The 17,443-nt window shown below is 44.4% G+C and overlaps 1 protein-coding gene and 1 pseudogene across 11 annotated transcripts in view; one reads left to right on the top strand and one right to left on the bottom strand.

The window, feature by feature from the left end:
• LOC129826629 (calcium/calmodulin-dependent protein kinase type II subunit beta-like) overlaps positions 1 to 9,017 on the top strand; it is a 155,095-nt gene extending 146,078 nt beyond the window's left edge. For 10 of the 11 annotated variants that reach the window (XM_055887566.1, XM_055887555.1, XM_055887559.1 and 7 more), the window contains 4 exons: positions 3,522 to 3,597; positions 3,921 to 4,015; positions 4,260 to 4,502; positions 4,864 to 9,017. In XM_055887566.1, coding sequence (XP_055743541.1) covers positions 3,522 to 3,597; positions 3,921 to 4,015; positions 4,260 to 4,492 — 404 coding nt within the window. In that variant the 3' untranslated portion in view covers positions 4,493 to 4,502; positions 4,864 to 9,017. The remainder of the gene's footprint in view (positions 1 to 3,521; positions 3,598 to 3,920; positions 4,016 to 4,259; positions 4,503 to 4,863) is intronic. The other variant, XM_055887556.1, reaches the window with a different exon arrangement.
• A 591-nt stretch (positions 9,018 to 9,608) lies between these two features.
• On the bottom strand, positions 9,609 to 12,314 carry LOC129826630 (zinc-binding protein A33-like; annotated as a pseudogene).
• Positions 12,315 to 17,443: the final 5,129 nt, after the last annotated feature.

Genomic DNA, 17,443 nt, shown 5'->3' with positions numbered 1-17,443 from the left:
TTCACACAGTCTCTGAACAGTTGATGTTGAGATGTGTCTGTTACTTGATCTCTGCGAAGCATTTATTTGGGCTGCAATCTGAGGCTGTTAACTCTAATGAACTTATCTTCTGCAGCAGAGGTAACTCTGGGTCTTCCTTTCCTGTGGCGGTCCTCATGAGAGCCAGTTTCATCATAGCGCTTGATGGTTTTTGCGACTGCACTGGAAGAAACTTTCAAAGTTCTTGACATTTTCATCATTGACCTTCATGTCTTAAAGTAATGATTGACTGTCGTTTCTCTTTGCTTATTTGAGCTGTTCTTGCCATAATATGGACTTTTACCAAATAGGGCTATCTTCTGTATACCACCCCTACCTAGTCACAACACAACTGATTGGCTCAAACGAATTAAGAAGGAAAGAAATTCCACAAATTAACTTTTAACAAGGCACACCCGTTAATTGAAATGCATTCCAGGTGACTACCTCATGAAGCTGGTTGAGAGAATGCCAAGAGTGTGCAAAGCTGTCATCAAGGTAGAAGGGTGTCTATTTTGAAGAATCTCAAATATAAAAAATATTTTGATTTGTTGAACACTTTTTTGGTAAGTACATGATTCCATATGTGTTATTTCATAGTTTTGATGTCTTCACTATTATTCTACAATGTAGAAAATAGTAAAAATAAAGAAAAACCCTTGAATGAGTAAGTGTGTCCAAACTTTTGACTGGTACTGTAGGTACTTAGACAATCAGCACTGTGTTCCAAAATGGCACCATATTCTCTCTCATAGGAAAATGATCTGTTCAGTTTTGTTCTATTATATGTGTTTCGAGAGGTTTTCATTGACATGTTTCATAATCAAAGCAAATAACATTTTATTGGTCACATACACATATTTAACAGATGTTATTGCGGGTGTAGTGAAATGCTTGTGTTTCTAGCTCCAACAGGAACATAAGCATTTCCCTACACCCGCAATAACATCTGCTAAATATGGGCTAAATATGTGTAATCTTCATTCTAAATCTGTTTCATAGAATATGTCCCTTTGTGTGCGTTCTTTAAACGTAGGTTTTTTCATTTTATTTTCTGATCTGTTCTAAACGTCCTTATCTTTTGATTTATTTCTCCTTCTCTATCTTTCCGTTGCTCTCTCTCTCTCCATCCCTCTCCATCCATCCCTCTCTCTCTCTCCTGCGACCAGTATCCCGTCTCTCAGACCTAGTGAGCAATGTTCGCCGGTCGTCCGCCCCATCCCCAGCCCCCACTCCACCTGCGCCCGCCGAGGCGGAGGTGGTACCATCTCCCAGGCCCACCCCCCACCCATCACACCCCACCTCCCCTCCTCCCCCCATGTCCCTCTCCAGCCTCTCCCTCACCTCCCAGAGTGAGTACTCAGCATGACCCCTGACCTCAGAGAATCTACCAATCAAATGGCTTTGTGGGTTTATACCTACAGTGCACGCTGTGATGCCACTCACTCAGCACCTCGACTTGTGTGATGAGCCCTAACGAGTGTTTCCCCGATCATTACACCAGGCGAGGCAGGCCTCTTACCTAGCTCTAGGCCATATAGGTTTGAATCTATTGTTTTAGTGTTTACAACGTGTTTTGAGTGTTGCTCTAGATGCCTTTTTTGCTTTAGGGCATTTAATAGACTGAAATGTCGCTGCAGTGGTTTTACGAGCACCTGACCAATTACAGTTGAAGTCTGAAGTTTACACACACCTTAGCCAAATACATTTAAACTCAGTTTTTCACAATTCCTGATATTTAAAATTGTTTATCTTGGGTCAAATGTTTCAGGAAGCCTTCCACAAGCTTCCCACAATAAGTGTTGACCCATTCCTCTTGACAGAGATGGTGTAACTGAGTCAGGTTTGTAGGTCTCATTGCTCGCACACGCTTTTTCAGTTACTCCCACAGATTTTCTATAGGATTGAGGTCAGGGCTTTGTGATGGCCACTCCAATACCTTGACTTTGTTGTCCTTAAGCCATTTTGCCACAACTTTGGAAGTGTGCTTGGGGTCATTGTTCGTTTGGAAGACCCATTTGCGACCAAGATTTAACTTCCTGACTGATGTCTTGAGATGTTGCTTCAATATATCCACATACTTTTCCATCCTCATGATGCCATCTAATTTGTGAAGTGCACCAGTCCCTCCTGCAGCAAAGCACCCCCACAACATGATGCTGCCACCCGTGTGCTTCACAGTTGGGATGGTGTTCTACGGCTTGCAAGCCTCCCCCTTTTTCCTCCAAACATAACGATGGTGATTATGGCCAAGACATAAGACTCCTGAACATCTAGTCAAATGGCTACCCAGACTATTTGCATTGCCCCTCCCCCTCTTTTACACCGCCGCTACTCTCTGTTGTTATCATCATTGTATAGTCACTTTAATAACTATAGCTACATGTACTTATTAACTCTGTACCCCCCTGTTTATAGACTCACTATTGTTATTTTACTGCTGCACTTTAATTACTTGTTACTTTTATTTCTTATTCTTATCTGTATTTTTTTAACTGCATTGTTGGTTAGGGGCTCGTAAGTAAACATTTCACTGTAAGGTCTACACCTGTTGTATACGGCCCATGTGACTAATACCATTTGATTTGATTTGATCTACCTGTGGGGTGTTGTTTTGCTTGTTGGAAGTGAACATTGTGAATTGTGTGGTTTCCCGTGGAGCAACTAACATTAACTGCAGTGATATTATGCCAGATGGAATGGAAGCGGTTGTTTGTTCAGCTGTGGGAGTTAACAACAGTTTGTGTGTTCAGCTGTGGGAATTACCAACAGTTTGTGTGTTCAGCTGTGGGAGTTAACAACAGTTTGTGTGTTCAGCTGTGGGAGTTATCAACAGTTTGTGTGTTCAGCTGTGGGAGTTATCACCAGTTTGTGTGTTCAGCTGTGAGAGTTATCAATAGTTTGTGTGTTCAGCTGTGAGAGTTATCAACAGTTTGTGTGTTCAGCTGTGAGAGTAATCAACAGTTTGTGTGTTCAGCTGTGGGAGTTATCAACAGTTTGTGTGTTCAGCTGTGGGAGTTATCACCAGTTTGTGTGGTCTGCTGTGAGAGTTATCAACAATTTGTGTGTTTAGCTGTGGGAGTTATCAACAGTTTGTGTGTTCAGCTGTGGGCGTTATCAACAGTTTGTGTGTTCAGCTGTGAGAGTTATCAACAGTTTGTGTGTTCAGCTGTGAGAGTTATCAACAGTTTGTGTGTTCAGCTGTGGGAATTACCAACAGTTTGTGTGTTCAGCTATGAGAGTTATCAACAGTTTGTGTGTTCAGCTGTGAGAGTTATCAACCGTTTGTGTGTTCAGCTGTGAGAGTTATCAACCGTTTGTTCATTCAAGTTGTGAGAGTTATCAACAGTTTGTGTGTAGTTGTGCTGGTGGTTGATACAAGATTACTAATCAATATTGTTTGCGTGTGTTCAGGTGCGTATGAGGTGGATACTCTGCACTCTCACTGCCCTCCACTAGTTCCCTCCACCTGCGTGTGACTCTGTCCTGCTTTCCTCCTACAGCACGTAAACAAGACATCATTAAGATCACTGAACAGCTGATCCAGGCTGTCAACAATGGAGACTTTGAGGCATACGCGTGAGTTCATTTGAGTGTGAGAGAGTCAGTGTGTGTGAGAGAGAAAGAGAGAGAGTGTGTGTGTGTGTGTGTGTGTGTGTGTGTGTGTGTGTGTGTGTGTGTGTGTGGTGTGTGTGTGTGTGTGTGTGTGTGTGTGTGTGTGTGTGTGTGTGTGTGTGAGAGAGAGAGAGTCTCTGTGTGTTAGAGAGTGTGTCTGTGGGTAGCTACACATTTGATGATTGGTTTAGTCATTTGTAGTGTGAACATGTATTGTAATGTGTCTGTGTGTGTGTGTGTGTCTGTCTGTGTGTGAGACATTGACCTGTGTTTGTCTCTCTCCACAGTAAGATCTGTGATCCTGGTCTGACCTCCTTTGAGCCCGAGGCCCTGGGAAACCTGGTGGAGGGAATGGACTTCCACAGATTCTATTTTGAGAACCGTAAGAACAAGCAACAGAGAACTTCTCATAACATGAGTTAATACTCAAGTTATGTTTCTACACCTGCATTGTTTGCTGTTAGGGGTTTTAGGCTGGGTTTCTGTACAGCACTTTGATATATCAGCTGATGTAAGAAGGGCTTTATAAATACATTAGATTTGATGATACTCGTTAGTAGACCAATGGACAAAAACAATGCTCCCTCCCTCCCTCCCTCCCTCCCTCCCTCCCTCCCTCCCTCCAGTCCTGTCTAAGAACAGTAAACCTATCCACACCACCATCCTCAACCCCCACGTCCACCTGATTGGAGAGGACGCCGCCTGCATCGCCTACATCCGCCTCACCCAATTTGTCGACGGCCTGGGCCATCCACGCTCCAGCCAATCAGAGGAGACTAGGGTGTGGCACCGCCGGGACTCCAAGTGGCAGAACGTCCACTTCCACTGCTCGGGCGCCCCCGCTGCACCACTCCAGTGATGTACGTGAGGTACGGAAAGGGCCGCATTCGGTCTTCGACGAGGTCCGGGGGGAGGAGGGGAGGGGGGGGGGGCAGCAGCAGCACTGAAAATGATTTATATATTCCCTCTCCGTCAAAATTAGCAAAGATTAGTCTATCCATGGTGTTGGAATTTTCTATGCTTCTTGACTGCCTAGCTTTCATCTCAGTGATTATTAGTGAGCTGGACACAGTCAATAAACTGTATGAATGTAGGTCCGGTATCATTTATACACAGTTTCAATGCGGTTTTAGTCATTTTAAAGTGTATTGAGTCCCCCCTCGCCCCTTTCCAACTTGTTTCAGAAAGTATTACAATGCCTGTTAAATAGTGTCTTGTCCTGTATTTCAGGAGGAGAATGCCAAAGCCATGTCTGACAAGAGTGCTCTGCTGGAGAGAGAGAGAGGGAGGGAGGGAGGGAGGCGGAGAACATGTCCAGTGTTGGGTGGCTCTAAGCCTGCAGCACCAGACCTCTCGCACACCGGATACCCAGCATGCATCTCTTCTCTACAACTACCGCCCCCTTGTCTGTCGCCGTCTGCCACTGTACCCACTGACAACACCACATCTCAACAACCAACCAACCAACCATCCAACAACAGCAACCCTCTTCTCACCGCAACCCCAACCCACTGTTAACTGTCAACACACGGTCAACCTACTGTCAACTCACTGTCAACCCACTGTTAACTGTCAACACACGGTCAACCTACTGTCAACTCACTGTCAACACACGGTCAACCCACTGTCAACTCACTGTCAACACACGGTCAACCCACTGTCAACTCACTGTCAGCCCACTGTTAACTGTCAACACACGGTCAACCCACTGTCAACTCACTGTCAGCCCTCCCCCAAACCCAACCTCTGCGACTCTCCCCTCGCCACACACCAGTATTTGGGCAGGGAGGGTATTGAGGGTGTGTTAGGGGAGTATTGGACTGTTTTGTTGTCCTCGGTGTGCGTTTGATTCTTCCTCTTTTGTCTCGTGATGTCCTCCTCTTCCTCTTCCCATCTAAACCTGTGTTGTGTAACACAGCAAATACATGATGTAAAGTTAAGTAAAAATCTATTATTATAATCATTATTATCATTATTATTACTACTATTACACCATTTAAATTGTATCTGTAATTGGTATAATTCTAATTCTTTATGCTAGTGGTTTCTAGATAGAGAGAAACTATCTTTTAAGGAAGCATGATGTTTTAGATATTTGGCTGTTTTTTATTGTGGCTATTAAGTGACAAAATGATACTGGCAGTTTTTAGTTTAAGCTTCTTGTACGTTATTTATTATATTATACTCAGCCCAAGATCATGTTCAAGGGGTGTGAGGGGTGTGTTTGACGAGGTGTCAAGGGTGGAAACTGCATCACTACTGAGGTCCTGCAGGGAGCCGTGCCCATGGCTGTCCTCACTGATGCCTGTTTAATATGTGGAGTGGACCTTAATGGAGAGGTAACAGGCAGGCTGTTGGAAGACTATTGTATGTATGTGTGGACTGGAGAGATGTGGGCCTCTGCGATCTGCAGGTGGAAGGTGTTTTAGCCATGAGATCACATGTAGGGAATGCATGTGTTTATTTTGTACACACCTTGACTCTCTGTCCTGTGGTCTCTGTAGTTGCTGCTCATTTTAGAGTGGAGAGCTGTGACTGAGGTCTGACAGGGTATGCAGAGGAGTGTGTGTATGAGGGAGAGCGCCGGTTGTTGGAGTTTCCACGTGAGAGAGAGGTAAGTTAGGACAGGACGGCTTTATTTCAGGGGTCCTTTCAGTCCTCTGCCTTCAGTCCAGGACTTATTTTTCTTATGATTTAATTATCTTTCTATGTATATTATATTTTCACATTTGTAATATCATCCTCATTGACTTGTTACTATCTAGTGTTATTGACTTCTGTTACTACTAATCACCGTGTTTGTGCCAAGGCCAACAGAGATGGACAGATGGATTTAAACACTATAGATGGCTTCATACACGCATGTACTTTAGCAGTGAGGATGTGTCGCTCTCTGAAGAGACATCAACACCCAGATTATTTCTCTTTAACGAATAGGAGTAAGGTTTTCTCCTGACGCCGTCCCACCATAGTCGTTATGCTTGCCTGTGATTGGCTGCCTTAGGAGTCTTGTCGCTATTGGGCAGGCAATTTTTAGCGAAACCCTCGCATTGGACAGTCAGGCGGTCACCCGGTTGGTTAGTCCTCAGGTTTATATTTATTTATTTTGTTGGATAGTTTAAAGTGTATTTACTTAGTTTCTCCTTCAGGTTCATGTTTGATTACTCTCTGTTGATTTATGGTTCCCTAGTTGAAAGTTGAAGGCTTCATTTTATATGTCGCTGGAAGTGTTCCTGAGTGATCGAGCTAACCAAACACGTGACCCCTCCTCCTCCCCCCTCCAAGAAAAACAAGAGGAAGCAGCAAAGGTGGTGTTGTGTTCTTCTTCTTGTGTTTACTAGCACTGAAAATCTATATAAAAAGAAGCATGTTTGAAAAGGGGGGAGTATACAGTACTACACAACTACTATTAACTAGTATCTTAGGGGGGAGTATACAGTACTACACAACCACTATTAACTAGTATCTTAGGGGGGAGTATACAGTACTACACAACCACTATTAACTAGTATCTTAGGGGGGAGTATACAGTACTACACAACTACTATTAACTAGTATCTTAGGGGGGAGTATACAGTACTACACAACCACTATTAACTAGTATCTTAGGGGGGAGTATACAGTACTACACAACTACTATTAACTAGTATCTTAGGGGGGAGTATACAGTACTACACAACCACTATTAACTAGTATCTTAGGGGGGAGTATACAGTACTACACAACTACTATTAACTAGTATCTTAGGGGGGAGTATACAGTACTACACAACCACTATTAACTAGTATCTTAGCTGGCGTTTCTTTGCACGACGACACTAGTTTAGGTGTTTGTCCTTTCTCTTCTTCTCTTTCTAATTTTCTACTGAATGTTGGAATACTAAACCTCTATCTATTCTCTGAGCTTTTAAAGACCATACAACTATTGTCTCGAGAGGATAGATATCAAAGATAGATGAATCCTCTCTAGGTTTCTTCCTAGGTTTTGGCCTTTCTAGGGAGTTTTTCCTAGCCACCGTGCTTCTACACCTGCATTACTAGCTGTTTGGGGTTTTAGGCTGGGTTTCTGTACAGCACTTCGAGATATTAGCTGATGTACGAAGGGCTATATAAAATAAAATTGATTAAAATTGATTGATTATGATAAGGCTATAATGATGATGATGATGATGAAGATGATGATGGTGATGATGAACATGTAATGAAGATTCTATAGCATTCTTTTATATGGGTCTGAGTGTTAATTATAGCTTACTTTTCTACAGTGGAGAGAGTGCATCATGCATTGATGTCAAAGGGAGACTAAGTGAACATTTGACCTCAGTGGGAGTTATGATTCAACATATTCTGAGAGGAACTTTACTCCAAACTAACTCAACAGGACGCATAAAGCATGTTCCATTGTACAGCCACTAGAGGTCACTCTCCCGTGTAATAAAGCACAACTAGCTGATCTGGGGTCAGATTAGGCTCCGGTTGTAAATCACTGTGGCTGGTGAAGTAACTAACCTTTAAGCAAACTGTTAGTAATCAGCTCCGATAGACTTTAGAGGGAAGAACACACTAGAAACGATCACACCTCTAAATACAAAGTGCCCAGTCTACATCAGTAGGTGATTATGTTAGAGGAATTGGAAATGTGTTTTTGGCGTATCCTAACTCCCCCTGAGACTGGGGTCACGGACAGCCATTATCAATGGCGACGATGGCGCAATTGGGGTTAAGTTTATTACCCAAGGGCACATTCACCTTGTCGGCTCCAGGATTCAAACTAGCAACCTTTCGGTTACTGTCCCGATGCTCTAACCACGAAGATACCTGCAACTTCCCAAAGTTATATAATATCGCACAATTTACACATTCATATAGCTTTCACTTGTCCATTACTTTTAGTTAACAAAAAAAACAATCACTGCATTTTCATGTCCAACTTTTTAAGTGACTTCAAGCTTCTTCCAGTGTACTAATCACTTGATAAATATGATGTAATATAAATATGTGTTAGTATGGACTGCAGAGTTAGAGAGGATGTGTTGTGGTCTTCATAAAACTATTCTACCCCCTCCCCCCTCCATCCATCCAGTGACTGGACCACCTGCAATGACAACACTGAGTTAGTATCTCTCTGTAGTATTTATTTAACTATTTTCCTAGTCTCTCTGTTTAAAAACCTTAGTCAATCATTTCTCTCTCTATTTTCCCTGGCTTGTTCTCTTTGTATCAGTTTGGGTTTCTTCTGTAGAATATATTTATCCTAGATTTCTCTACTTCTTCTGGTTATTGATCCGTACTTCAACATGCTACATGTGTTTCTCTAACTTAAGGAAATGTGTTAAGGTGTTACAAATAAAAATGACAATTTAAATAAAGCTACACTTCTCTTTCTCTTTGATTCTCAATCTTTATTGATCAGAGGCGTCCTCAAGGGCTTTTTATTGACGATGAGAAATCATTTTATTTAAATCAAAACAGTTCACATCCCAGAGATGGGCAAATAATATAAAATTGACATTCAATATCTAACAGTTATTTTATCTGTCACGTGTAATTGGGCTAACGGCTTACACTTTACAACCACACATAGTTTGAGGTGATTTATATTTTTATTTCATTGACAGGAGGATAAATCAGTTTCATTCAAATCAGAACAATAATATGAGTGATTAGTAAAACAGTATTACATAGAGTATGTATTGCTATTCAATACTTAACATTTCAATTAGACATTCAAAGGGTATATCATGAGGTTGGAGTAAGATCTTTCAGATACAAAGGCCCAACTGAGTGGAATAATTAACCTATAGAACTCAAGGCATTATAATCACACAGTGAATTTAAAAAAGCCCTTTTTTAAGTGTTAAGATCAAACTGTTTGTGTTTTTAACTACAAGAAACATCACCATGTGAAGGTATTTGTAAGTATGTGTAATGCCCGGGGTGTAGTGGATGAAGGAGTCAGACGCAGGAGACAGAGAGTTCAGAGTAGCGTTCCAATTTAATTCCCAACACGGGTGAAAACACGACGCTACTCTAAAAGTAATGCTCCACCACATAGTGAGAACACGAAATCACAAGACACAACGTACACGAACCGTGACACACAAGAATGTACTACCTGTACACACAACAATCCCGCACACCCAGCAGGTCGGGCTGCTGGGTAATAATGCCCCACTAATCACCCTAACCACAAACAGGTGTAACCACTAAACAAAAGGGAGGGGGAGGAAAAGTCAGTAGCAGCTAGTAGGCCGGTGACGACGACCGCCGAGCGCCACCCGAACAGGAAGGGGAGCCACCTTCGGTGGGAGTCGTTACAGTATGTATGCAGAGTATACCACACGTTAGGACCCCCCCCCCCCCCCCCCCCCTTTCCCCTCAGAACAGCCTCAATTCATCAGGGCATGGACTCGTCAGGGCTGGCCCATGTATTGGCTGAATGTCCTTTGGGTGGTGCAACATTCTTGATACACACGGGAAACTGTTGAGCGTGAAAAACCAAGCAGCATTACATTCCTTTACACACTCAAACCGGTGCACCTGGCACCTACTACCATACCCCGTTCAAATGCACTTAAATCTTGTCTTGCCTATTTACCCTATGAATGGCACACATATACAACCCATGTCTCAATTGTCTCAAAGCTTAAAAATCCTTCTTTAACCTGTCTTCTCCCCTTCATCTACACTGATTGAAGTGGATTTAACAAGTGACATCAATAAGAGATCATAGCTTTCAACTGGATTCACCTGGTCAGTCTGTCATTAAAAGAGCAGGTGTTCCTAATGTTTTGTCCACTCAGTGTATGGAGTACATATACAGTATTGCTATTCAATATTTAACATTCAAAAGTATCTAAAAGTATCAAAAATTTAATGGCTATCAGCTGATACTGTATAATCATAGTTTGACATGAAGATGTAAGCCAATCTCTTAAACAGAAAGGTCATGAAATAAACAAAAGCTTTTGAAAGAAAATCTCTTGCACAGAACAGACCTCTGGAGCTCCTCATTCAGGCATGACAATCATCTCACTGTAACCACACACACACACACACTATGACATCACTGTCAGAGACACCTCTGATTGGCACATCTGTATATGAGGGTGGTTGACATCACCAGCCTTTCCAATAGAGAAGAATGGGTACATTCTCTCAGTAAATGTATCTCTGAAAGTATAGATGTGTGTCAGGTCTTTGGCATCGTAGAAGGACACCTCTCCCCTGTCATAGTCCAGCTGTACTCTGATCCTCTGGGGTCTCCTCTTCAGAGTAAGGGTCTCACCTATTCCTGTTTTATACTTACCACTGTCCAGTTTTAAAAGCCAGACTCCAAAATCTGGGTTAAAATATTGTAGTTTCTCCTGCCTTTTGAATGACTCCTTGGCCACGCCTATAGACCAGTGAGGATGGTCCCCCACCTCCACCTCCCAGCTGTGTTTTCCTGAGCTGAACCCCTCAGAGCCCAGAACAATAGTGTAAATTGTGTTCCTCTCTGGGTTGGCAGGGAGCTGCTGCATTGGGCCTGTCTGACTCACACTGGTCAGATCATCAGACAGAGAGAGAGCCAGCGGGCAGCAGTGTTGGGGTCCAGAATCACAGGAGTGTATTTGACAATCTCCTGCATCTTCTCCCAGACTCTGAACTGCAGGTTGCCCAGGTGTTTGGCCACATCCATCAGTGCTCCTGAGACCAGCTGTGGATCCGGCAGTGTGTACTGGGCTCTGGAGAATGTCTGGGTGTGTTTGTAGCTCTTGAGAAATGGCACCTCTCGTTTCTTGAGTTCCTGTTTCACAGCAGTGATGTTTTCTGTGAGAGAAGAGATCTGGTCCTGAATGTTCTTCATCTCTCTGGCAATCATCTTCCCCTTCTCCTCCTCTTCCTCCCTCAGTGCTGCCAGTCTGGCCTCCTCTACCTCCCTCAGGAACTGGTGAAGCTTCTCAAACTCACCTCTGATCTGTCTCTCTGTGGATACCAGCTGCTTCTTGGAGTATTGAACCATTTTGTTGTATGTCTCCTCTATGTCTTTGCATTTAACCTGTTTGCTCTGCAGTGAGTCTAATTCTGAGGTTAGTTTTTCCTTCAGGTCTTTCACTGCCTGTTCTAAGGGAATGACAGTGTGTCCGTGATGTGAAGGAAACTCACAGACGTGACACACAGCTCTCTGTTCCACTTCACAGAACCATTTAGGTTCATCTGTGTGTTTAGTACAAACCACTTCTCTGTCTTCATTTGGAACCCAGTCTTTCTCCCCTGCTTTCTGTCTCCCGGCATATTTGTCAGACAGTTCCTTCAACTGAAAGTTAACATTTAGATGATCCTTAGAAGATTTCCTCTTACATACCGGACAGTTCTTGTTTTTGGTCTGAACCCAGAATTTGTCCAGACAGCTGGAACAGAAGCTGTGGTGGCAGCCCAGAGAAACAGGCTCTCTGAAAGTCTCTGAACAAATATGACAGCACAGGTAACTATCCAGGTAACTATCTGCCATCTTCTTTCAGTATCCTAGTAAACTTTGATTTTCAAAACAAACACAAAACGAATAATGCAAGCGTCACTAGAACAACCACCACTTTATATGACTAAAATTAAGTCAAATATAAAGTCAAATTAAATCAGAAATATGATTATTCCAGTTGATCGGGAGACGTCTCTGTAATGTCCACACCCTGTAATGGCGACTCGGCTCTTATAACCAATGTCAAACATTTACTTTCAGTTCCACTCACTGCTATCTCAGGTCAACAAAATATATGTTCCAGCACCTGCTTGTTTCCTGTAGATGGTGCTGTTAGATGTGGAATTTGTTGAGGGTTGTATTCATTGACTTTTAAGTGTCCCACCCCTGGTTGTCTGTGGTGTATCCTCATCCCCATCCTCTGAATACTCATGGAGGTAAACCATGCCACTATTCTAGTAAGACATCACACAGCACTGTATTGCCACAGATTTTAATTTCAGAGGTTATTTACAACAGAAGAAAAAGCAGCCATGTTTTACATGTCATCATTCATTCAAGTGTTTGAGGTCAGCAATCCAAGGGCAAATCATAAAATGTTCAACAATCCATAAAAAAACCCTGACATAATTCACTATAAAGTCCCCCGCAGACAAATAGTTATTAAAAAACTATTAATTATTAAGAACAAAACAAAAACTTTTTTTGGGATTGTTTGACCAAAATATGAGATTCCCACACATTGTTTGCTTGCAAAGCTTCAGTTTAATTTAACCATTCCAGTTTCTCCGGCCAGTTTGACCAGCCTCTTGCTGGCCTCCCGCAGTTTCTTGGCCACGCCGGCGTCCCTGGCGAACGGCCTAAGCGTGGCGGGCCGGCAGTCAGTGAAGTATCCCCCACTGTGCTTGGCGGCCTCGTCCGACACGGCGCAGTACACCATGGTCTGAGACGCCCGTCTCACACGGCATCAGCATACGAAACAGGATGGAGTAGTAGAAGATCCAGCTGCTCTGGGAGAGGGAGGGAGAGAGAGAGTAAGGGAGGGAGGAGGGATGGAGGGAGGAGAGAGTGAGTGGGAGGAAGGAGAGAGAGAGAGAGTGGGTGGGAGGGAGGAGAGAAAGGGTCGGTGGGAGAGAGTAAGGGAGAAGGGATGGAGGGAGGAGAGAGTGGGTGGGTGGGAGAGAGAGGGAGGGAGAGATGGAGGGAGGAGAGAGAGAGTGGGTGGGTGGAAGGAGAGAGAGGGTGGGTGGGAGGGAGGAGAGAGGGTCGGTGGGAGGGAGGAGAGAGAGAGAGTGGGTGGGAAGAGAGACAGGGTGAGTGGGTGGAAGGAGAGTGAGGGTGGGTGGGAGGGAGAAGAGAGAGAGTGGGTGGGTGGGAAGAGAGAGAGGGTGGGTGGGAAGAGAGAGAGGGTGGGTGGGTGGGTGGAGAGAGCGGGGCACGCTGGGGGCATGCCTGGGTGGAGAGAGCAGGGCACGCTGGGGGCATGCCTGGGTGGAGAGAGCGGGGAACGCTGGGGGCATGTCTGGGTGGAGAGCGGGGCACGCTGGGGGCATGTCTGGGTGGAGAGAGCGGGGCACGCTGGGCATGCCTGGGTGGAGAGAGCGGGGCACGCTGGGGGCATGTCTGGGTGGAGAGAGCGGGGCACGCTGGGCATGCCTGGGTGGAGAGCGGGGCACGCTGGGGGCATGCCTGGGTGGAGAGAGCGGGGCACGCTGGGCATGTCTGGGTGGAGAGAGCGGGGCACGCTGGGGGCATGCCTGGGTGGAGAGAGCGGGGAACGCTGGGGGCATGTCTGGGTGGAGAGAGCGGGGCACGCTGGGCATGCCTGGGTGGAGAGCGGGGCACGCTGGGGGCATGCCTGGGTGGAGAGAGCGGGGCACGCTGGGGGCATGCCTGGGTGGAGAGAGCGGGGAACGCTGGGGGCATGTCTGGGTGGAGAGAGCGGGGCACGCTGGGGGCATGCCTGGGTGGAGAGAGCGGGGAACGCTGGGGGCATGCCTGGGTGGAGAGAGCGGGGCACGCTGGGCATATCCAGGATCAGTAACTATATACATGGTCAGTTCTAGGGTCAGTAACTATATACATGGTCAGTTCTAGGGTCAGTAACTATATACATGGTCAGTTCTAGGGTCAGTAACTATATACATGGTCAGTTCTAGGGTCAGTAACTATATACATGGTCAGTTCTAGGGTCAGTAACTATATACATGGTCAGTTCTAGGGTCAGTAACTATATACATGGTCAGTTCTAGGGTCAGTAACTATATACATGGTCAGTTCTAGGGTCAGTAACTATATACATGGTCAGTTCTAGGGTCAGTAACTATATACATGGTCAGTTCTAGGGTCAGTAACTATATACATGGTCAGTTCTAGGGTCAGTAACTATATACATGGTCAGTTCTAGGGTCAGTAACTATATACATGGTCAGTTCTAGGGTCAGTAACTATATACATGGTCAGTTCTAGGGTCAGTAACTATATACATGGTCAGTTCTAGGGTCAGTAACTATATACATGGTCAGTTCTAGGGACAGTAACTATATACATGGTCAGTTCTAGGGTCAGTAACTATATACATGGTCAGTTCTAGGGTCAGTAGCTATATACATGGTCAGTTCTAGGGTCAGTAACTATATACATGGTCAGTTCTAGGGTCAGTAACTATATACATGGTCAGTTCTAGGGTCAGTAACTATATACATGGTCAGTTCTAGGGTCAGTAACTATATACATGGTCAGTTCTAGGGTCAGTAGCTATATACATGGTCAGTTCTAGGGTCAGTAGCTATATACATGGTCAGTTCTAGGGTCAGTAGCTATATACATGGTCAGTTCTAGGGTCAGTAACTATATACAGGGTCAGTTCCAGGGTCAGTAGCTATATACAGGGTCAGTTCCAGGGTCAGTAGCTATGTACAGGGTCAGTTCCAGGGTCAGTAGTTATATACAGGGTCAGTTCCAGGGTCAGTATCTACATACAGGGTCAGTAGCTATATACAGGGTCAGTTCGAGGGTCAGCAGCTATATACAGGGTCAGTAGCTATATACAGGGTCAGTTCGAGGGTCAGTAGTTATATACAGGGTCAGTTCCAGGGTCAGCAGCTATATACAGGGTCAGTTCCAGGGTCAGTAGCTATATACAGGGTCAGTTCCAGGGTCAGCAGCTATATACAGGGTCAGCTCCAGGATCAGTAGCTATATACAGGGTCAGATCCAGGGTCAGTAGTTATACACAGGGTCAGTTCCAGGGTCAGTATCTATATACAGGGTCAGTTGCAGGGTCAGCAGCTATATACAGGGTCAGTTGCAGGGTCAGTATCTATATACAGGGTCAGTTGCAGGGTCAGCAGCTATATACAGGGTCAGTTGCAGGGTCAGTATCTATATACAGGGTCAGTTGCAGGGTCAGTAGCTATATACAGGGTCAGTAGCTATATACAGGGTCAGCTCCAGGATCAGTAGCTATATACAGGGTCAGTTCCAGGGTCAGTAGCTATATACAGGGTCAGTTCCAGGATCAGTAGCTATACACAGGGTCAGTTCCAGGGTCAATAGCTACAGTTGAAGTCGGAAGTTTACATACACTTAGGTTGGAATCATTAAAACTCGTTTTTCAACCACTCCACAAATTAGGACATCTACTTTGTGTATGACAAAATAATTTTTTCCAACAATTCCAGAAAATGATGGAATGGCTTTAGAAGCTTCTGATAGGCTAATTGACATCATTTGAGTCAATTGGAGGTGTACCTGTGGATGTATTTCAAGGCCTACTTTCAAACTCAGTGCCTCTTTGCTTGACATCATGGGAAAATGAAAAGAAATCACCCAAGACCTCAGAAAAGAAATTGTAGACATCCACAAGTCTGGTTCATCCTTGGGAGCAATTTCCAAACGCCTGAAGGTACCACGTTAATCTGTACAAACAATAGTACGCAAGTATAAACACCATGGGACCCCACAGCCGTCATACCGCTCAGGAAAGAGACGCGTTCTGTCTCCTAGAGATGAACGTACTTTGGTGCGAAAAGTGCAAATCAATCCCAGAACAACAGCAAAGGACCTTGTGAAGATGCTGGAGGAAACAGGTACAAAAGTATCTATATCCACAGTAAAACGAGTCCTATATCGACATAACCTGAAAGGCCGCTCAGCAACGAAGAAGCCACTGCTCCAAAACCGCAATAAAAAAGCCAGACTACGGTTGGCAACTGCATATGGGGAGAAATGTCCTCTGGTCTGATGAAACAAAAATGGAACTGTTTGGCCATAATGACCATATTTATGTTTGAAGAAAAAAGGGGAGGCTTGCAAGCTGAAGAACACCATCCCAACCGTGAAGCACGGGGGTGGCAGCATCATGTTGTGGGGGTGCTTTGCTGCAGGAGGGACTGGTGCACTTCACAAAATGGATATGGCATCAAGAGGAAGGAAAATTATGTGGATATATTGAAGCAACATCTCAAGACATCAGTCAGGAAGTTAAAGCTTGGTCGCAAATGGGTCTTCCAAATGGACAATGACCCCAAGCATTCTTCCAAAGTTGTGGCAAAATGGCTTAAGGACAACAAAGTCAAGGTATTGGAGTGGCCATCACAAAGCCCTAACCTCAAGCCTATTGAAAATTTGTGGGCAGACCTGAAAAAGCGTGTGTGAGCAAGGAGGCCAACAAACCTGATTCAGTTACACCAGCTCTGTCAGGAGAAATGGGCCAAAATTCACCCAACTTATTGTGGGAAGCTTGTGGAAGGCTACCCGAAACATTTGACCCAAGTTAAACAATTTAAGGGCAATGCTACCAAATACTAATTGAGTGTATGTAAACTTCTGACCCACTGGGAACGTGATGAAATAAATAAAAGCTGAAATAAATCATTCTCTTGACTATTATTCTGACATTTGACACTCTTAAAATAAAGTGGTGATCCTAACTGACCTAAGACAGGGAATTTTTACTAGGAATAAATGTCAGGAATTGTGAAAAACTGAGTTTTAATGTATTTGGCTAAGGTGTATGTAAACTTCTGACTTCAACTGTATCTACTGGTTTAGTGCCAATAACATATTTACAATGTGCAGGGATACTGGAGTGGGAGGGTTAGATATGTATAGGGGTAAGGTGACTAGGCATCAGCATATATGATAAACAGAGTAGCAGCAGCGAATATGATGAATTTATGTGAGTGTGGGTGTGTGTGTAGAGACAGTATGAATATGTTTGTGTGTGTGTGTGTGTGTGTGTGTGTGTGTGTGTGTGTGTGTGTGTGTGTGTGTGTGTGTGTGTGTGTGTGTGTGTGTGTGTGTGTGTGTGTGTGTTGGAGTGCCTGCGTGAGTGTGTAGAGTGTGT

The sequence above is a fragment of the Salvelinus fontinalis genome, chromosome 28 (genome assembly GCF_029448725.1).
Source record: "Salvelinus fontinalis isolate EN_2023a chromosome 28, ASM2944872v1, whole genome shotgun sequence".
Classification (NCBI taxonomy): domain Eukaryota; kingdom Metazoa; phylum Chordata; class Actinopteri; order Salmoniformes; family Salmonidae; genus Salvelinus; species Salvelinus fontinalis.
Note: the sequence above shows the minus strand (reverse complement) of the source record. Positions and strands in the feature narration are given on the sequence as shown.